The sequence below is a fragment of the Rhamphochromis longiceps genome, linkage group LG6 (genome assembly GCF_057381845.1).
Source record: "Rhamphochromis longiceps isolate RC_006_pf linkage group LG6, R_longiceps_female_GT1.1, whole genome shotgun sequence".
In the NCBI taxonomy this organism is placed as follows: Eukaryota; Metazoa; Chordata; class Actinopteri; order Cichliformes; family Cichlidae; genus Rhamphochromis; species Rhamphochromis longiceps.
This window is the reverse complement of record NC_140562.1, coordinates 43,032,798-43,054,596: the sequence shown is the minus strand read 5'-3', so window position 1 is coordinate 43,054,596 and position 21,799 is coordinate 43,032,798. Positions and strand designations below refer to the sequence as shown.

The 21,799-nt window shown below is 43.0% G+C and overlaps 3 protein-coding genes across 3 annotated transcripts; 2 read left to right on the top strand and 1 right to left on the bottom strand.

Annotated features, from left to right (window-relative positions):
* Positions 1-54: 54 nt before the first annotated feature.
* On the top strand, positions 55-7,674 carry LOC146668819 (uncharacterized). Its single transcript, XM_085410845.1, has 7 exons — positions 55-266; positions 612-1,099; positions 1,459-1,596; positions 2,679-2,831; positions 3,013-5,565; positions 6,611-6,711; positions 7,341-7,674. Exons 2-6 carry the CDS (start codon positions 632-634, stop codon positions 6,704-6,706), a joined length of 3,408 nt encoding a protein of 1,135 aa, XP_085266971.1. The 5' UTR covers positions 55-266; positions 612-631; the 3' UTR covers positions 6,707-6,711; positions 7,341-7,674.
* A 1,430-nt stretch (positions 7,675-9,104) lies between these two features.
* On the bottom strand, positions 9,105-15,119 carry LOC146668818 (group XIIB secretory phospholipase A2-like protein). Its single transcript, XM_085410844.1, has 5 exons — positions 14,980-15,119; positions 13,162-13,430; positions 11,412-11,500; positions 9,935-10,100; positions 9,105-9,800 (listed from the first exon to the last, which is right to left on the bottom strand). The coding sequence occupies exons 2-5, from the start codon at positions 13,427-13,429 to the stop codon at positions 9,682-9,684; spliced, it is 642 nt and encodes a 213-aa protein (XP_085266970.1). The 5' UTR covers position 13,430; positions 14,980-15,119; the 3' UTR covers positions 9,105-9,681.
* LOC146668817 (uncharacterized) lies at positions 14,700-21,185 on the top strand. The gene is made up of 11 exons (XM_085410843.1): positions 14,700-15,047; positions 15,125-15,191; positions 15,822-16,112; positions 16,342-16,452; positions 16,550-16,665; positions 16,768-16,876; positions 16,979-17,115; positions 17,415-18,943; positions 19,023-19,115; positions 19,226-19,299; positions 20,672-21,185. The coding sequence occupies exons 1-11, from the start codon at positions 14,965-14,967 to the stop codon at positions 20,990-20,992; spliced, it is 2,931 nt and encodes a 976-aa protein (XP_085266969.1). The 5' UTR covers positions 14,700-14,964; the 3' UTR covers positions 20,993-21,185.
* Positions 21,186-21,799: the final 614 nt, after the last annotated feature.

Genomic DNA, 21,799 nt, shown 5'->3' with positions numbered 1-21,799 from the left:
GTTTTTCTCCTGCAGTGTCAGTACTCTGTCCTGCAGGGGGCGCTGCTGTCACATTTCACTCACCTACACCACCGAAGCAATGTGATCAGTAATGGCCTCTTTCTGTTAACACCAAAAGCTCGTTTAGCTTTAACGGTTCCCATTTTTTCTACCGAAACGTCATTAATGTTGGAGTTTCACTGTTCTTGGTCCGAGTGGCTCTTAGCTTAAAAATGAAAAATCTTTCCACGATGTAAAAGAAGAAGCTCTCGTTTTCCACGGCAATAGTAGGTGACCAGTCTTTTTAGCAACGATGCTAAGTTGTGTAAACACCTTACAGTATGTTAGACCGACTGTCCACACGTTAACGAGTGTGATGTGACGGCTGCCGGGTTTGGTTGTTACTTGGTTACTTTGGTTGGGTCTGTGTTTGCTCATTAGGAGCGTTCATGTAAGCTAACGCTGAGGGTTTTGCTGTGAAACAAGCATAAAGACAACATGAAAGCTCGAAGCTGGTCCAAAATAGTCTTTGTGTTTACATTATGGGAGGATGTAATGGCTTCACAATATACATACACATCTATCTTTACCCATACTTGCTGCATATTTCTTACTTACTGTTTCTGCTTTAGACACTTGGAGAGACTGCAGAATGAATCAACGTGAGTGGAAAGATGCTGTCCACAGACTCCAGAGACTTCTGGAGCCAAGCCGCCACAGCATGGGGAATGCCTCCAGAGGTTACAGAGAGTGGGACACTTACCACGAACACTCGAGATATACTGTTCCTGAACCACATAGGAGTGATGTGAGGTGGAAAGAGCTCAGTTCTTCATCTCATCATGTTCATAGTAAAGTCCCAGAGGTGGAGGACCCGGACGGAGAGCCGCTGCCATACAGTGAAGAGGATGTAGAGCTAGCAAGAAACAAGCAGCTCCTCAGAGAGATGGAGGAGAGAATTATGCACAAGAAAGCTACACTCGCCACGAAAACGCGGTTTGTGGAGACACCACCAGGTGTTTCCGGTGACGAGCCTCCGGCTATGTGTGTAGGTCAAACTCTAAGAGACAGAGTGAAGGAGATTCTGATGCAGCGACAATACCTCAGCTATTTCTCAAAGGTGAGGAGCACTGAATAGACTCTCAGAGTAAAGTGTGTTTCTTTTTTTTTCACGACCCACCTGATCCCCTTAGAATCAGATGTTTTTGTTCTTTTTTTTGTTTTTGTTTATTTGGATAACAAAAAATATGACCTTCATATTATAAATACTTGAGATTTAGATGAAGTAGGGTACATAGGATTTTTGCCTTATTTTTTTTATACAGGGAATATCTACATGAGATTTTCAGTGCTGAAAAACACAGGGCCTAATATAAAATAAAAGAAATGAAACCTCATCACTTGTAGAATCGTACTGACTCACTGTCACAATTTCAAAAATCTCGTTCATGTGTAAAGCTTTCTTTTTCTATTATTCAGGTGCAGTCGTCCAGAGAGAGAAGGAGCTCCTCCTGCCCGAGCAAAGGCGGTGTGCTGCAGGAACAGCATCCTCTGAAGCTCAGAGTGAAGGTTCTAATGAAGAAGAGACACACTGTTGTACCACCTTACAGTGAACAGGTATGTGTCATGAAATCAATATCCTTAGTATCCTTATTTTCCTATTATATTGTTTTATGTACTTTAATAATGAAGTCTTGTAGAGCAAGGCCACTTTTGACTCACAAAGTGCTCAGCCAGACTGAAAAACAGGAAGTTTTAGTGCACAGATATATTAATAGATAAGACACAGAAAAGAGGAACTTTCCATATAAGCAATGTTTGAAACTGTGTGACGTGTAAAGTACCAAAATAAAACCTATATGAGGCACAGTTTATGATTCTAATGTTAGAGATCCTGCAGCTGGCGTTTGAGCTGTGCAGGGGTCTCTCTCTTCCGGAAGATTATTGAATAAAAAGAAATATAGATGTTTTAACACACTGAGTCGGTTTTCTCTGTTCTATCACGGGGACAAAAGAATCGGGGGTTAATATCGTGCCACACAAAGCCCTCACAGCTGAAGTGATTGGAACAAACATTTCGGATGGATGTAAATGTCCTGCATTTGTATAGCGCTTTACTTAGTCCCTAAGGACCCCAAAGCGCTTTACGCTACATTTAGTCATTCACCCATTCACACACTGGTGATGGCAGCTACATTGTAGCCACAGCTGCCCTGGGGCGCACTGACAGAGGCGAGGCTGCCGGACACTGGCGCCACCAGGCCCTCTGACCGCCACCAGGATGTGTGTGAATAACAGTGTTTTCCCCCAAATTACAATGTGTTTGTGGTGTTAGTGTTTGTTTGTGACGAAGGCGTTCAAGGTGCCTCTGTAACAGAGGAATAACCAGCTGCTGTTACTGTACAGTCCTTATGTTGTTGATCCAGCAGTTGACAGTCTTTCTGTTGTGTCATGGCAATGAAGTAGTAAATGCTAATGTTATCTTTTGTCTTAACATTATTAATGTGCTATAAAACTCTGAAATATGGCCATTATCTTTTGAGTGGCTGATGATTTGGAAGTGCTGAGAACAATTTCAGACGTGTTTACCTGAGACCTGGATCATGGCAGCATGTAATTATACTTTTTATGACAGCATCTGAGCTTCTCACCACGAATCTGCTGGTTCAACAGTAAAGTGAATTTCTGACCTTTCTCAGGGCCCTGACGTTGCGTGGCCTCTTTCCAGCCCAAGCGTTACATCACCGGCTAAGAGAGAGGACGTCATCAACAAGGGTTTCGAGTGCTTCCTCAGCGTGCTCAACAAAGGAGTCGACATCAACTTGCTCAAACCTGAGGATGACTGTGGCGAGGTTGTACAGTTGATGCTTTTCTGCTTTTTCTTTGTATTTCAACCACACCATACCTCCACTTACATGCAGTATTATATGAATGAATCATAAAATAAGAAGAAGCTTTGATCAACATTAGAATGCTTTACTTTTCTACTCTTCTCTGAGTAATGACACAGTAATCTCTTTTTTTCCTTCTCAGGTCCCTGGTGTGTCACTGCCACCTCTCGGCCGAAGCATTTCTTCACCAGCAAAGGATGAAAATAATGTCAACAAGGGTTTTGAGCGCTTCCTCAGCATCCTCAACAAAGGCGTGGACATCGAAAAGTTTAACAAGATTATGAGCAATGATAGAGAGGATCTTCCTTTAGGTGAGGAGCCCCTGAACATTCAGATCCCTGACATGGAGAGCAAATCAGATCCACCCTTTAGGACTGAGAAGCAACAGCTGAATAGTGGAGCTTCGCTGCTGGGCCTCAGACAGCCCAGTGAAAGTATACTCAGCATGGACAATGACATTGAGCCGAGCCCCACCCAGAGAAAGGAAAGCCAACGGTTGTTTAGTGGTGCCTCACTGCAAGGTCTCAGCCCACCCAGTGAAAACCAGTGCTCAAACAGTAGAGCCATTCTGTTACTCAGCCAGGCCAGTGAGAGCCAGTGGTCGAAGACTGAAGCCTCGTTGAAAGGCTTCAGCCATCCCAGCAAGAGTATTGGCAGCGGTGCCTCACAGCCAGTACTCAGCAAAACCAGTGACAGTGAGCGGGCAGGCAGTGGAGCCCTGCTGACAGACTTCAACCACGCCAGTGAAAGCCAACAGTTAAATACCGGAGCCTCACTGTCAGGCTTCAGCCTACCTAGCGAGAACCAGCACTCAAAAACTAGACCCATTCTTCTAAGCCACGGATGGGAAAGTGAGAGCCATCGATCGAAGAGTGGATCCTCACTGAAGGATCTCAGTCAGAAAAATGAGAGTCTACTCAGTACAGCCAATGAAGGTGAACCGGGCCTCAACCAGTCAAAGGAAAGCCAACGATTAAATACTGGAGCCTCGCTGAGGGGCCTCAGCCAGTCCAGTGAAGGTACTGGCAGTGGTGCTCCACAGCCTGGACTCAACAAAGCCAAAGACAGTGTGCGGTCAGACAGTGGAGTCCGGCTGACGGGCCTCAGCCAAGCCAATGAAAGCCAACAGTTAAATACTGGAGCCACATCACCCAGTGAGAACCAACTCTCAAACACTAAGCCCATTAGGCTGAACCTCAACTGGGCAAGCAAGAGCCAGTCGTTGAAAAGTGGACCCTTGCTGAACGGTCTCAACCAGGACAGTAAGAGCCAGCATTTAAAGAGTGGTGCCCTAATTCCCGGGCTCGGTGATGACAGTGACAGCGAGTCAAATGGTAGAAACCTGCTGGCAGGCCTCAACAAGACCAACAGTAGAGAGAAAAAGACTGACTCATCTACTCGAGAGAGGCTCTTCTTACCTGGTGAGGAGAAGAAGAAGAAGAGCAAAAGAGACCACAGTTTGGGCTCTAGTAATCGATTAAAGTCTCCGGTGGCACTGAAGAAGAAGGAGGAGGAAGAAACCTCATCGGTGAGTGAGCAGCATGAACAGCTGCAGAGCATTCTTAAAACTCTGGGATGGAACCTGGACGTGGACGAGCTGAGCAAACTGGCAAACCGCACTCAGGAGAGGCTGTGCGGGAGAAAAAACGAACGTGTGAACAGCAAAGAGGAGCACGAGAGCCGCCAGAAGCACTCTCGTGACCGAGATCGCAGGAAGTCCTCATCAGGCTCTCCTCTGCGGAGCAGCAAAACAGACCAGAGTCAGGAGAGAATGCATGGGAGCAAGAGCGAAGGGAGGGTGAGGAAGAGTGAAGGGAGGAGGAGGACTGAGAGCAGAGGGGAGGACGAGACACAGCAGAGGCGCTCTCTTAGAGATCACAGAAATTCCTCGTCCTCATCTTCCTCCAGGTCAACCTCTAGAAGCTCTAGCCCGAGCCCCTCATGCCGTCGACGCTCTCGCAGCAGAGATTTGAAACGGAGGCGGAAGGCCGAACGAAGCCGCTCGCGAGAAAGAAGCAGAGAGAGACTGAAACACAGAGATCGATGGAACAGCAGAGAAACACTGAGGGACAGAGAGCGAAAAGACTCAAAACATTTTTCTGCTTATCCATATTCACAAAATCCCGTGTTTCCTCATCCTGCTGCTTCTCCATATCCAGACTACATTTTGTCTCAGTACTCGCATTTTGCTCTTAGCCAGAGTGGCCACTACAGCGGTGCTACAAATCCTTACTGGTCATACAATCAGTACAACACTCCTCCCTCTCTTTCTGCCAGCAGCCAACCTTACCCGCACTTTCCTGGCTCTGTAGTGGCACCTAACATGGCTTTCCCTGATCCCAGCCTTCTTACAAACAGTGCCTCATTTCCAAACCCGGACCTGTCTGTGAGCGAAGGCCAAGATGGGTCAGCCTCTGTTTCTCGCTGCCTGAGAGTCATCAATACCGAGCAGGCATCCTCTCAGAGCCTCACAGGTGGACACAACTGGAGACGGGGTCGCAAAAAACTTATGGGAGATTTCAGGAATCCCAAAAGTATTTTAGAGAAACACAATAATGCATTGAAGACACCACTGGCACCACAGGACTCAAAGGTATGCACCAAGACTGTGGGTAATGACCCCTGCACTGAGGAGTTAAAAGAGGAGAAGCCGCAGCTAACAGAGGAGGAAATAAAGGCGAACCTGAGGAAAAAGGTTGGTGTTCAGTCGGTTTGGCCAGCTCTTGAGGCCATGCCATGCTAAGAGGTTAGGTTGTGCCATTATTTGCCTTGCTTGTTGTTGTTGATAATGAAATGTAGTGACTCAGAGGACACTGAGCACAATTACTTCAGTATATTTAATGAAGCCATGCATGCTGTTACCTTCATCCAGTGAACATTTTCAGTTAGAAGGGGTTCAAATTTGTTTTCTTTTTTTAAAATATATTTTTGACCCTCATAACTTCTTAAGTGCAGGAGATATCAGCATGAAATTCTTAATCCCAGTGTGAGCATCAGTATCTTGGATGTGTCAGATTCTCACTGATGTGATATCTGTGGCATAGAGGAACAGAGTATTGGTACCATGGATGCTTTGTCTGCTTTATCAGCCCTAAAAATTTCATGTGTTTTATCTCCTGTACTTATGAATGTATTTTACATAATAAAATGCTCCATATATACTTTAAGATTCTTCTAAATCAGAAACGTTTAGTAGTACGATGGTAAAATTTAGCCCAACTTTATTAAATTTTGTTATGCAAAAAATGAAAAAAGATCTAATTCTGGGGATGGATTATTACTTTATTTTTTTCTTTACTAAAACTAAAACTGTAGGAAGCTCAAAGTATTTCTTTGATGTGTGTTTTTGGTCTGAGGATCAACTTCAGCAGAATTCCCAGTACTCAGTCTGAGACACTTAAGATGTGTCAATATGTATTTTAAGCATAAGCAGACGCTGTCACACGTCACTAAAATCATTTCCATTTTTAGAATTTTAAACATTTGAAGACATGACTGATGCCCTGCATCTGTAACAGTTGTCAATCATGTCATTTAAAACCTTAGATATACTTTTCTGAGTATCATTACTTCATCTGAATCTCAGTTTCATAATCCTGATCTCAGTCTGTCGTTATGTTTTACATTATCGCTGCTATAATCTGGAATTGTTTCCCTGCTTTATGCTCCGAGTTTCCTGTTGTGACAGCCGTCATCATCGTGTCATCATAAATCGTTTTTCTCTTTGGTTATTTTTCTAGCTTGAAGCTTTTAACCAGAAGGTAAAGAACACGAGCCAGATGCCTCAGTCCAAAGTCATGCAGCCGGCAAACTCCCTGATCTCTGAGATAGACTGAACGAAGTAAGTATATTCAAAGGAAAATTAAAGGATAATTCCACTTCAGCCTGGCACGTTTCCTATGATTCATAGTTAAAAGGTTATTCTGGTTCTGCAGGTTACAGTTCTCCATCTTTGTTTTTGAGCACTGGCTGAACAATCATGCACAGCTCGTGCAGCGTGACTGTAATATTAAAGCCTGAACCATGAAATCATTTCAGAAATGTAAATTTGTTGAAATTGGAATGTTTGTTGAACCTTCTGTCTGTAAAAAAAATCAACTTTTGTTACAGCCGGCATATTTTTGCAGGTTATTGCTCTCAGTAGCGTTGCATGTCCCAGTGCGGCTCCAGTTCTTCCTTTGGAGAGAACCAGCTCACTTTTCCAAAGGTTTACGTGCTGATGGTTACGTGCAGTTCTTTGCAGAACTGGGGTTCAATTTTTTTTAATGAAATCTGTTGGCAGCAAGTGCTGATTTCATGCAGCAGAGCCACTATCAGCAGTGGTTTCAGCATTAGCACAGCTTCAGTGAAAAAGAGCTGCATGTCTTTAAGTCCTGAAAAATTCTTGTTGAATTTACATTTTTCTTTAACTGCTTGCTGATGTAAATGTGTTTGATCCTGTCTGCTAACTATTTTTCCCCCTTTTTCCAGGCGTCTGTGTCCGGTGAAGATTTTTATTTTTTCAGCCTTGTTCACATGTAATGTTTAATTCTTCCTCTACATTTGTCCCTGACCTCCAACGCCTTTCTGTCATCTGAAATAGATTTTTGCACAGTTCATTATTGGTCTGCTTTCATGTTTTAGCTCTGTGCTTCTGTGAATGTCACCAGTTTTGTTTAATGTTGATTACAAGAACTATTTTTTGTAGGCCGTACTGTAGTTTGTTAATGAGAAATGTATATTTTCATCGTTAAAAATGTTTCAGCCTGTACAGTTTCCAGTTTTACATTCACTCTGTCACACTAATAAAGAAATCTTACAAAAACAGGCGTGCATGTTGATGACCCATAACTAACTGTACATTTACACAATATGGACAAAACCACTGGGCCACATAGTAAGAACATTTCATTTATATAGCACCCTTCAAGACAAGAATCACTTGCCAGCTTCACAAGAAAGCATAAAGAAAAGTGTTAGCTAAATGCAAGTCTAAAAAAACAAAAACGTTTTTATTTGTTTCTTAAAAGAACAAATAAAAACGTCCACTGAGTCCACAGACCTACAGCAGCTGCACAAACACTGAGACATAGAGGAGGGTTGGACCTCTGCGGTTAGTTGGCAAGGTGTTGGTGACTCTGGCTGTGTCCCAATTCAGGGTCTGCACGCTTGAAGTACGCATTTCAAGTGCGGTTACGTCACCGCCACGCGACGACGGCTGTCCCAATTCGAAGTGTGCTTCAAATGCATACTCCAAATGCGCCGTCGATTTCCCCAAATATCAAGCGTGGTCCGGTCCACGCTTCGTGGTCCCATATATCCCACAATTCACAGCGCGGCGGTGGGTGTGGATAATTTTGCCGCAAACAAAACATTTTTCTCCTTCATTTCTGTCAAACAAAGCTGTATGTAACGTGTCTCGCGGTTAGTATCATGGTTGCTAGGCAACCTGAACAGCGCGACGAAGCGTCCCATTTCACAAGCCTCTCACTTCCGCACTTCTCGTACTTATAGTACGCACCGTACGTAGTACGCGTAGTGCGCGTACTTCAAGCGTGCAGACCCTGAATTGGGACACAGCCTCTGACTCCTCTCTGTAGCTTCACATGGTCTGACAGCTTGTGGCTGAGTTCCTAAATAACATAAATTACAGCTGATGGTGGAAGGATCCTCAGGCTTTTTATGTAGCGCCACCTTCTGGTCTGTTTTTCACATTATGTTGAACATGTCTTTCATAAAGGAAGTAACCTGAGTCGTGTTCATGTTCGGGGAAGGTTTGAAACTTGAGTTACTTGGGAACTGGTTAACAAGTGGCCTGAGATGAAGAAAACATCACAAAATTCCAAGTCACCCACATTTTAAATAAAATTTAGAATACCGTTATAATCACAGCATTGTCGTGTTTGACCTGAAGTGTTTCAGCACACAAGACTTTATCAGCAAATTAAACAGATAAGATGAAAACTGAGATAAATGTGCTCTTTGTGTTAAAAGGACAAACTTGACACACTTGACGTCCATTATAGGTAATTAAAGACCCTCCGCACTGTGAGTGATAACGTAATTGCTTGATTACTAGTGTCTGTAATGTGATTGCATTGCTGTAATTTATCACTGCTCATGCAGAATCATATTACTGCCTGACCAAAAAATGTAATGTGATTACAGTGGCAAGTTACACCTAGCACTAATAGATGTGTGAAAACATCTGTCCAGTCCTTCAGTGTGCAAAGCAAATGATGGAACGACAAAAGGTTTAGTGTTTGTTTATCTTTGAAACTGTTTTTAATGCAAAAGAAATTCAGTTCACGTCAGTTCTATTTCTACAGTACCAATTCTCCACAACAGTCGCCTCAAGGCGCTTTATATTGTAGGTAAAGACCCGACAATGTTAGAAAGAAACTCCAACAATCGCATTAAAGCCTGTGAGCAAGCACTTGGTGACAGTGGGAAGGGAAAACTCCCTTTTAACAGGAAGAAACTTCACATACATACAGACAAAATTTCTCCTGTATTTTTATGGTTTTAACTAAGGGCTGACTTTGTCAGTAATGCGCCATCAAATAAAAGAAGGCAGCACACACTCAATGGCAGCTGTGTGCTGTGAACCAGTTACTGTCTCTGAAACTCCGTCATGTATCGTTAAAGACTGTTTTAAACCAACTCTACATGTACACAAATACAGTTTTCATGAGGAATTCAAAAAAGATAAAAGCAAGAACTTCCTAATAAATTACTCCACCTTTGCAACACCACAACTCAGAGCAAAATCACCTGGGAATGCGGTCGCTGCTGACACTGTTTTATAAACACAGAAGATCCAGTTGTTCATCTAAAGTTCGTCCTTCTCCTCTCCCGGGCAGTAGCATGCTGCCCTCTGGCTGTTCATGTACGGTCTGCAGCCTAAAGTCCACACTGTGTTGAAGAAGGTGTCTGCTACAGTCTCACATGCTGAGAAATAAGAAACAGGACAGCACAGGATCAACGGAAGCTGACGTACTCGGATTACAGTCAGAGATCAGTGATTAAAATATCACGAAGAAGAACATGACGGTGCATGAAAGGAAGGTTAAAATATTACTGACTTTCCACTTTGGACACGAAGCCGAGGCTCTTCTTGAAGTCCGAGCAGATGCTGTGGAGGCACCAGCGGAACTTGGAGTCGCAGCGATACTTGTTGGAGCCGCAGGTGTCGTAACACATATCCAGCTGATTGCAGCACTTAGTCATGGCAGGGATGCCCATGTCCATCTGACACACAGCAGGAAAGATCAATGTGTTTGTGTACAAGTGCATTATTAGCATTATTAGCTCCATCAGAAATAGGTTTGTTGTTTGTTCTGAGATCAGGTTTTATTTGGTTTTCATCGGACGAATTTTTACAGCTCTGCTGTCGCCTCTCTGTGTGGACTTTTTGTGGACTTTTTTATTACATAAACAAAGTAATATTTCTTTAGTAAACACCTCGGATGCTTTTAGATTGAGTGCCTTTATTAAAGGTGGAGTTCACCCTCTTTTTCCTCCAGTCTACTTGCATACACTCCTGTTTTTCCCAAGTTCTCCTGGATTTTAAAAGCATCTCCCACAGCCTCCTGCTTTGCTGTTCCTTCATGGAAACTCCACTAATTAATAGCTGTAATATACAGTAGGTGTTGGCATGTATGTAGTGCATATAATACTTTGCAGACAGAGCCTTCCTCCTGTCTTTACTGCTGTCACTTCATCACTTCACTTCTTTACTTAGAAGACACAGTAAAGATGTAGACTTTAGCAGACACCAATAAATAAATAAATAATGCTGAACTGAGCGTCATGCGTCGCTCGAGTTGTTTTCTTGAGTAGAGCTGAGCAGACATTTAGCTCCCAGAATCAATAAGCTAACAGTGTAAAAATCACAAGTCTCCTGTTTCCAGCTGTGCTGAAGTAACATAACAAGCTGGAAGCAATTTTTCATCAAAACGAGATTTCCTCCGAGCTGCACAAATGAACACAGCGTTGTAAAAGAACAGGGATAAGACAAAATATTAACTGTACACAGCTCAGTTATGGAAAGTCACATATTTTTGTTTTATTACCAATAATACCCAGAAACCTGCTCCTGGAGTTTGAAACCTAAACGTGTGCTCTTTTTAATTTAAGGTTTGCTCTCTTGCTGTTTGTTCATCTGTTTTGGTGCCTGCCCCACCGCGCGGAGCTCAATCCTAAGATATGTACGAGCAACACACTAACAATGTTTCTAAAATCATGTCCTGGTTACTGAAAACAATAAAATGTGTAGAAACAGAGCAGAGGCTTCTAATGTTCAAGATTCACAGAGCAGAGGCTTCTAATGTTCAAGATTCACAGAGAGACACATGAAGTCTAAAGAAGACGAAGCTCCAGCAGCTCTTGAAACTGGCTTACACTTTTTCTGATTAGAAGCAAATGCTCATTACTCTCTATGGGGCCTCGAATGTCCTCCACCCAAACTCTATAAGCGCCTTGTGAAGATGGATCCAGCTTTTCATAACAGTATTGATGATTTCCAAATAAATTTGCTCTAAACAGACAGAAGAGACCTACCCCTTCTGGAATAGGAAGACCGAAGAAGTAGGAGCTACATCCATTTGGTTCTGGCATCTGGTAGCCCGAACGAGGAACAGGAGCTTTACCTGAGGGAGAAATAGCAATTAATAAATAAATCAATTAAAATTAATTAAAATGTAGGTCATGTTTTGCAACAGGCCAGCAGGACTGTGCTGGGCTCTGTTTGATACCCCCGTGGATTTAAAATAGATCCATGTTTGCACATAGATGACATGTTGCACATCACTTGATGTTTGACCCAGTCAGCACATAAAACCTCTCCTATCAGAGTTCACAGTCCATTTCCAGGCTCAGATAACAACCGCGACAAATATCAGCGTGTACAAGACCTTTCTGAATAAATCCTATTAGCTCCGAGAGAAGGAGGTGATCAAGAAGTTATCAGGTGAGATAACTGACAGAGTGAGAGAGGAGGATCTGCAAAAGCTGTGCGTACATATTTACTAACTGGGCACATTTGTAATCAGCTGATTTGTGTTTATTAGAAATATCATAAGATGATTACTGGAATCATGATCGTATTCATAAAGGGTTCAGTTTTAGGGCATTCTTACAATTAAAAGAGCTGGCTGTTCAAAGGTGAAGAGCGGCTTTGTTCAAGCTTTAAATATTAAATGCTTCAAAAAAGGAGGCAGAGTTCGTTTAAGACCGTTGTCTACTTGCTCGAGACAGAGACTCTCCAACATGCAAGAACATGTAAGAACGTGGGGCGCCAGTCTGAAACAATCTCAGAGTAATGTACACAACATAAAATCTTGAAGACTCAGATTATCATTAAAACATTCAGAGAATAAGGAGGGAAGGGGCAAAGCTGAACATCATCTGCTGTCTTCTTTGGGACAGAGCACGTTTGAAATGGACTGAGACCAAGATAAAAACTCTTCTGTGGTCAGATTCATCAAAATGTGACATTATTTTTAGAAAACATGGATGCCGTGTCCTCCACACTAGAGAGGACAGGACTGTCTGGTTTGTTCAGCCATCAGTGCTCAGTCCTAAAGCCTGCATCTCTGACGCTCAGGTGCATCAGTGGCTTTGGATCTGGCAGCTTGCACATCTGGAAATGCACCATGAATACTGAAAGGTATCGACAGGTTATAGAGAAACACATGCTTCCCCCATCAGGATGATGCCTTTTTCAGGGAAGGCCAAGCATATTTCAGCAAAACAACACTAAACCACAAGCTGTTCCAGCAGCATGGCTTCGGGTGCTGAACTGCTAACCTTTCTATGATTTGTTCCTGCCACCAAATTAACATGAACGTAACATTTTTCTCAAAATGTTGCATTTTGTCAGTTTAAAAATGTGTAACGTTCAGCGTCAAATGTTCTATTCTGAATATAATAGGAGTTTATGAGATTTACAAATCCTTCCATTCTCTTGTTATGTACACTTTACACAGCTTTTCAAACTTTTTCAGGATCGGGGATTTAATTTGCTGCTCGTCACAGACCGCAGATGAGGGATGACATCATACAGAGCCAGCAGTAGAAAAAAAGCTGCCTGAAACTGAATGTTTAGAGCAGCCTGAAGCGTTTTATATTTACTGACCTCGTAATTTGAAACTCTGACCATTTCCAGTGCAGGTATCTAGCTTTGCTGTTTATCAATAATTTTATTTATGTATGCTTTTTATTATAAAGGCCCTACAATAATACAAACACAGATACATACATGGCCTTATACCAGACTATGTAATACCACATGTTCACCTAGCAGACCTACCATATCTGCAGCGGTATTGGCACACTCCGTCACGTCCGCCCATGAACTCCAGCATGGAGTCAAAGTATCCGCCGACGGCCTCAAAGCTGTCGCGGAGGGTCCCTAGTCCCCAGTCCCCATCTTCATCCTCTCCCTGTGTGCTGTCAGCTGCTTGGCCCTGTGCAGGTGGTGCATTTGCTGGGTCTCCGGCCTCCTGACTGAGAGCGCTGTGGATGAACAGGCCCAGCAGGAGCAGCAGGACGGGAGCGAGAAGAGCCCAGCGGGTCATCCTGTGATACAGGCAGCTCAGTGTGAACAGAGAGTTCAGAGAGTGAGGGAGCGACACTCAGTGAGGTAATACTGAAACTGTCTGCGTGACCTGAACTTTAAACCTGACTCAGGGACGGCCTCATATGTGGAGGAACAAAGTCCGGCTTCTATCTCATCTTTTTAGCATATCTGAACTTGTGCTGTTCCTGTTGACGGATGACAAAGTGCGTTTGTTCAGTAGCTCACACAAGGTGATCCAATCACACACAAAGCAGACACATTGCATTGACAATCCAACACAATGGGCAGCACATTGAACACATTTTATAAGTGGTCAGAAACTTGTCAATAACTCATGAAAGAACAAAGTTACGTTGAAACCAAGCACACCATTGTTTTTCTTGTGACATTACCAATAAGTTTGATGTGTCACGTGGCCCTCTTCCTATTGAAAAAACAACAGTTGTATCCAAGATGGCCGACTTCTAAATGGTCACCACCCATCTTGAGGAGTTTGCCCCCTCACATATACTAATGTGCCACAAACAGGACTTTAACATCACCAACCATTCCCATGTTATTATGGTGTATCCATGTAAATGGCCCACCCTGTACATTGAGCTGGAGTTAATATTTTTGGCCAGGTGCTTTATGTGGCACAAGATCTGAGGTTAGGTGTGTGTACGTATTGGTTCAATGCTGTCTAAAGTACTGCTTTCTTTGATTCACCTGCATGATGATGTAAGCCCGCTTCTGTCTGGCACGCTCACATGCTGACAGTGTTAATTCAACTTTTAAACGTTAGGGCCAGTGTGCCACAACAACCACTTTTAAGCTGTCACCTCTGTCTGGTCTTTATGATGCTCAGCTCTTCTACATCCTTCCTGCTCTCTTGATTTCCCAACCTGCTGGACTCCTTGAACCTCTGAGACCAGGGTTGGACCAGTTAAACTGAATTGTCAACTATCTTACATACTTCATAACATCATGGTTTTAATAATGTATCTTACATTTTAAAAAAAAGTAACAAAGGTGGATAACTCAGATTGCACTGATTGTTTATTTCAGTATCACTCTGTGAGAGACAGTCTAACACACTTGGCTTGGTATTTTATATTACTGTCCGATCAAATATGGTAAATAACTTCAAAAAATGCGCTGTTATCAAGTGAGAATCCAAAAGGTTTCAGGGCTGTGCCATTACTGCAAGGTTTAACACGAGACGATACAAATCTTCACCGCTAGGCGGCGACAAGCGTCCGTAGCGTTAACCCAATGACCCTGTCGTATGGAAGTGACGTGGAGTGACGTAAATATCGAACACGGAATTAAATGGTTTTGTTTTTTTTTACACGGAATTAAATGTGAACGGCTGAATAACGTCCCGTCATGTACACAAGCGAAACCCCGATCGCTGGAGCGACCTCTGATAAAGTGATCCGCGTGACGGCGTAAAGTGAAAGACGTTTATTTCCTGTTTGTTTTTCGATATCGGACCTTTATAACTCCGGACCGAGCTCTGTACACACAGAGACGCACATTACTAGGAGTAAGATGGCTTTTGCGAACCTGTTCTCGAGGCTCTCCGCTGTGGATGAAGGAGTGAAGAGTGCGGGTCAGCCTGCCGTCACGCAGCGGTACTTAATGAAAGTTTACCGGGGTTAGATCTGTTTTTATGGCCTCCTCTTCATCACTCACTCTCTCTGTTTGGCAGGAATGAGCCTGGGGGAGGTGGGAGAAAGAGGAAAACTCAGTGCGAGCTGTTTGGATCTCACAAAAAGGTGAGCTAACCTTGGCATTAAGGTTTGACATAACACATTAAAACAATATATTTTAGTTTGTCATAGTTTGAGTTCAACCCATCCTGTCTCTACGACAGCCAATCATAAGAGAGTTGCTTAAAAACAGGAGGGCCAGTGTCAGATAAGCGCTGTTTCTTTTAATGTATCATGATGTAGATGTGTTCGCTTCATCAATCGGTGACCTCCAGCTTCCACTGGTGGGTTTGGCATCAAAGTGTTGGGGGGTTAGTATCAAATGTGTGGTAGCTGGGATGAAAATGAGCTGCTCCTTCATGAGTAAGGGAAAGAGAAGACAGGAGATGAATTGGGGAAGCACTGGCAGTGATGCTGTAGACGCTCTGTTTTGGTGTGGGTAGTGCCTGAAGGAGTGGTGGAAAGGAGCTTCTTGAAGAGTGTCTGGTTTGCATGATCTCTCGCTGTTCAACAACATGCAGGATAAGGGAAGAGCTTGAAGAGTGCTATAATGTGAACATTTGGTGTAAAACTCTACCAACCTACCTGCTGTGGTGAGCCTTTGTGGCCAAGGAGCAGCCGGTAGCTGCTAATAAAATAAAATGTAGAACTTTTATTTTTTTTATATCAAATTTTTATGTGTTTATTTTTCTGCAGAAGCCGTGTGTCCAAGCCCAGGGACCCAGAACTCGAAGTAACGCCAAAGCTGATAACACAAAGGACAAAGTGTGTTTAATGCAGAACAGCGATGGTGAGCAAAGACTGAGCAAAGGCTTCAGTAACAGAGGCCGTCAATCTCAAAGGCAGAAACATCTGAAGAAGAAGGATGGACAGAAAGATCCATATCAGCACAAGGAGGGACGGAGAGGGAGATTTTCCCGTGGACAAGGAAGACCGATGTCTGGAAGAGGTGGGAGAGGCGGAAGAGGACATGAAAATGACATGATGGTAAGCAAGACTCCAGGATGGCTTTAATTACAAACGCCATCCACCATCAGCTGGTTAGAGCTGCAGCAGCTTGAGTTTATGATGGATTGGCTCGCCATTTCATGTCACGCCATCAGTACAAACAGATACTCGGATCCTTCGGCGTTAGTTGGAATATTTATTGAAGCGGACACATTAATTCAAGTAATCCTTCAGTGGAATCAAATTTAACTCGTCTCCTTTCTTTTAGGACTTTCAAGTGAAGCCAAGGTTCATGACTCAGGAGTTCAAGGACCAGAATGCGCTGTTGGTGGACGGGCGGTTACTTTGTCGACATTTTCTTTACGGACGATGCCTAAAGGCAGGTTGCATCACAGCTGGTTATTTAACTTTACCCGAATCTGTTTTTTCAGACTGCAAAAATGAAAAATGTGCTTTCTTTCCTTTCCTGGATACAGGCTGAGAGTTGCCAGCTGGAGCATATTCAGGGTTACAACGATCTCATCAAAGAAGTCTGTAAATTTTACATCCAAGGCTTCTGCACAAAAGGGGAGAGCTGTCCGTACATGCACAATATCCTTTGATATACTGTTGTAAGCTGCCACAAACACATCTCGTTAACCAAATGAAAGCGGAGGTTGTTGGCTGTCTTGTATTTCCTATACCAAGCTGCACAGTCTTTTCCTTGCAAGTTTTTCCATAGAAAAGGAAAATGCTATCAAGGAGAAGACTGCAAGTTTTCTCACGAGCCGCTTACTGACGTCACAGGAAAACTGTTGGATGAGGTGTGCATGGAGAAGTCAGGCATGAAAATGGTCTCAAAATGTTTTGCATGCATTGCTTTGTGCTGAAATCAAATGTAAATGCTTTGCTTCTTTTCACTGCAGTTATTAAAATGGCAACGTGACCTCTCTGAGCTTGCAAAAAAAGCTGAGCATGAGCCTCCGGGACAGCCGGCGAGCAAAGAGGAGGCAGGAATGACAGAAACAAAGGGGACCCCCAATGTTTTCATGGACCCGCTCAGGTATGCACCTCTGAATTTAAACATGTCCTCATCCTCACGTGCAGTAAGTGTAATTGAAGGATTAGTTCATGAATATGAGACCGACGACACAGAAGATGGGCTTTTATGTGCAGGCATAGACTGTATATAAAAGATGGATTACATTTTCTCTGGACTACAGAGCAGCAAACATTAATCTGAACACGACTCGCTGCTGTATTCTAAGAGGAACTTAAGTTGTTACGATGCTTTTAGCCTTTAACAGGAATTTTTCTGATAATCCATGCACGTTACCTTCACTGGACATTTTTATTTTTCAGGCCTAACTTTTACCGCAGCGCAGATGCAGATGCAGCTACAGCTACAGAAGGGGAACCCTCAGTACACCAGATACAAGAAATGGCCACAGTTACAGATGAAGCTGTTCTTCGGTGTGCAGCAGACACCGCCCGACCTCACAGCCCTTCATCAACCAGCAGTAACTGCCCGGAGCCAGTTTGTTATTCAGTGGAAGCCATGCTTGGACCTCAGCTGTACAGGTCTTTCCCTAGCTTCTATAATACTCCTGAAAGCAAAGAATCTACTACCCCTTCTGCCGCAGAGACCACCACCGAGGCCACTTTAGGCTCCACGACACAAAAGGAAGTTCCCTATTCTGTTGATGCTGTCCTCAGGTCCTTAAAATCAGTGGAAAATTACACCCTTGGTCAAAGACTCACTGCTTCAAGTGTAAAAACTGAGGAAATCCAGGATCCTCTCTTAAGTTCACAACATCAAGTACAAAAAGTCTCACTGAGTATCAAACATGAGCCAAACAAACCCTTCAAGAAAATGTACAAGAGCCTGTCTTCCCTACAAGTGCACGACAGCCTGATTTCTAGCTCTGATCTTATTCTTTCCTCTGGTACTCAGCAATGTGGAGCTATACCAGAGTCCCTGAAATCTGCTGAAATGGCTTTTCATGAAGTTAAACTGGAGTGTTTGCATCCTCCTGTTATAGATGAAGATAATCCTGCATCTTCCAAAAGCAAATCGGACATGAATGAAAGCTCACAGCTTCCTACAGATAACACCCGTCCTCCTAAACATCTCTCGGGTATTTCTCCCTCTTCAGGCGTCTCAGAGTTTAAAAGCAGAACTTCTGCTCCTGTTGAACCTGCAGATGGCTCCATTAAGACGAGTGACTCTGCAAACATTGCCGTTCACCATTTTGCAGCAAAGCAGCTTGCTGAGATCCCTCGGTACCCAAGAAAGACCAAATCTGTCTTCCAACCCGGTACACAGAAACGCTGTTCTGCTAAAATGTCACCGGAGTGCAGCGGGGAGACTCCAACTCTATCCGATTGTTCAGCTGGACGTAAAAAGACTCAGAAAATCCCCTTCAGTTGCCTTTTTAAAAACCCAATCGCTGAGAGCGTGACACCGACACCTGACCCAGTGAGAGCCTCACAGCCTGCACATTTCACCAGCAAAGAAGGACATTTAAAAACTGAAGTCAAACCTGAGAAAACCTCTGCTGCTTCCTTCCTCAGCCTTTTTGCAAACCCCCTCTCTGAGACTTTGAGTTTGCCTCCCTGCAGTCAGGCGTCAGCTGAAAGTCCTTTTCAAAGCGTTTCTAATGTAGAGTTGGCTCCTTCGTGCCAGGTCCAAACTGATGTTAAACAAAGTCCTGATAGTTGCTCCACAACCTCTGAAGCTGAGCCTGATCCTGTGAAGCAGCCAGCAGATCCAGCTTGCAGCATCGTGCAGGATTCAATCAAGGAGACTTCCTCCAGTCCAGCTCCGGGTGGTCCGAATCCATCTGAAACTCCGGCACAGCAGCAACTGCCTCACGTCTCATCGCCCACAAGTAAGGATGCGCTCAACACGTACAAAAATGTCTAATGTCCATTTGTGTGTCTGAAATGTGCTCTTAACGTCTGCCATAGGGGCGCCTAAGGATTCAGTCCTGAAATCCCTGTTTGTGAGCCTGAGCCCATACCAGGAGGATGGAGAGCAGCGGGGCGGCATTCAGATCAGTGGTGCGCCGTTTATTCACGCCCCCTAAAAACATTAAATACTTTAAATAAAATTTTAGTGGAATGAAACAGAAATCTGTTTTTTTTTTTTTTTTTTTTTTTTTAAATTTCAGAACTAGAAATGAGCAACAAAGGTCGCGTCGGGCACACTTTTGGAAAACAACAGCACGAAGAAAAGAAGCATCGGGTACGTGAATGCATGTTTAACATAAAACAGTTTAGGTTTAGGCCACGCCCCCAAACTGAGCAGAAAGAAGAAGAAGAAGCAGAAAGAATCTGCTGTTTTCAAAGAATCAGGATCAGTTCAAACTGTACTTCTTTATCTGCAAGACTGTTAGTGTGGAAGAGAAGTAAGATAAGATAAGATAACCTTTATTAGTCCCACACGTGGGAAATTTGTTTTGTCACAGCAGGAGTGGACAGTGCAAAAGTTATGAGGCAAAAATTAGAATACAATAAGAATAAATACAGTACACAGCTGTACAGAATAGAATAAAATAAAATACTATATACAGTAGAATAAAATAAAATACTATATACAGTAGAATAAAATAAAATAAATATACAATAAGATAAAAATAGAATACAAATACAAATACTATATACAACTGAGTAAAAATACAACGATGACAGAAAGGATTATTGCACTTAGTATTATTGCATATGTATGGATGTGTGTGCTTGATCAGTTAAAGTCTTTATTATGGAGTCTGACAGCAGTGGGGAGGAAAGACCTGCGAAATCTCTCCGTCCCACACCGTGGGTGCCGCAGTCTCCCACTGAAGGAGCTGCTCAGTGCTGTCACAGTCTGCTGCATGGGGTGGGAGATGTTGTCCATCAGGGATGACAGCTTAGCCGCCGTTCTCCTGTCACTCACCACCTCCACTGGGTCCAGAGATGCTCTCTTCAGCCTCATCAGCCTCCACAGGCAGTAATTCTTTACATCGACAAGGTTCCCGAGAGTTCTTCAAACGTTTTAAAGCCTGAAAAATCAACAAAATTAAGAGCATAAAATGACTTAAATTTCCCATAAATTTGGTGAAAGACTATATTTTTGAGACTGGTAGGAAGAAAATACAGCTTTTAACTTAAGTTTTGTTACTGCTCACATTTATTGTCTGTTTATTTTCAGTGGTGATTGTACACATTTATCTATTTTAAGATTTAGGTACGTATGCATTAAGCTAATCGAATAATTGGAGAGAAAAATACAAAATAAAAATGTGACAAATTGGTCACAATGGGCTGGCATGGCTGCAGGGCCAACTGTTCAAAATCCAAAAAGGTTTCACCTTTCATATTATTGTTCATCGGCAGTCAAATATAATACTGCATTTCAGCATTGTTTGGTTAGTATTTAGTTAGTATTTTTCAAATGGTGAGGGGCCCTGTTTGGAGTTGGTAGTTACTGCTGTAAAAAAGCAGTTTGGCCTCTGAAGTCTGTTTATTTCAGCGGTTTAGTGTTCGTGTGAGAGTTTTTACACAGACACTGATCAGAGATGATTTACACCTGAATATTGTGAGTTTTTCTATTTATTTCTTTGTGCTCTGCTCCTCAGACGTCCAGCAGTCGGCCCACCGTGAAGGCGTCTGCACGCTCAACAGACGACCAGCTTTCTTTTCAAACTCCTCAGAACTCCTCAGAGGTAACAGCAGGGCCGACCCTCAGCAGTCCAGGTGTGACCGAACCTCAGGTTAGAAACTCTGGCACGTACAAGCTGCCACTGGAACCAGCAACACCGGAGATCAACCACCACACCGACCCGAGAGAGATGCACTGCTCTAGGAAAGAAAAGAGGGGGCGTGGGAGGGTGGGGGTGACTCCACTGAAGGACCTTTTTAAGACTCTGGACAGCGCTGTTTTCCACCTGGGACGTTAACGTTGGGTTTCCTCTGTTAGATGCAATCATAGCGAAAATCATACTAGTGATGGGACTGTGAGTGTGCACTAAACCTGCACGTTTGCTTGTTCATCCATGCATCACCAAAGTTTTGACTAAATCACATCGGTGCATCAAACCAGATTACCAGTGTTTGCACAGTCCTGTCAGTCTTTTGGGTTTTTTTTGAAAATGACACTAAAACTGACACTTTTTTCCTGCAGTGTTTTTTTTATTTTTTGCTTTGTGATCAGTCGCGTAACTGTGTTCAGCATCTGACACATTTAAGTAAATCCTGTGTTTTAACAGGCTCATTGTGTGTTATTTTCTTTCAACATTTTTATACATTCCTGTGACTTAAATTTAGCTCACTGTAGAGATTTTTTTATTAAAAACGTGTTTATTTTAATTAAATAACCCCAAACACTCATTTGTGCCTCAAACGTTTTGGTAAAGGTGTAAAATCTTCTACTTTGATACTGTAAGTAAACTTTATGCATATATTCCAAATTGTCTGATGTTTAGCATTTGTTGTTTCCATTTTCAGTGAATATTTGCCAGTTTTTTTAAAAGTTTTTTTCTCAAATAAAATGTTGACAGCATTAGTTCAGGTCATGATTCAGGAAGCGTAAAAAAGAGATGAACATCTATGCAACTAAGTGCATAGTTAAATGAAAAAACATACATAAAACACGTGTTCATATGGGTATTCTTGGTGGAAGACATTTTTTTCCCTTCTGGAGGATTCTTCATTCAATCCTAACGATGCAGGTAAAATAAATAAAATGAAGCTCATTAATCTTTAAA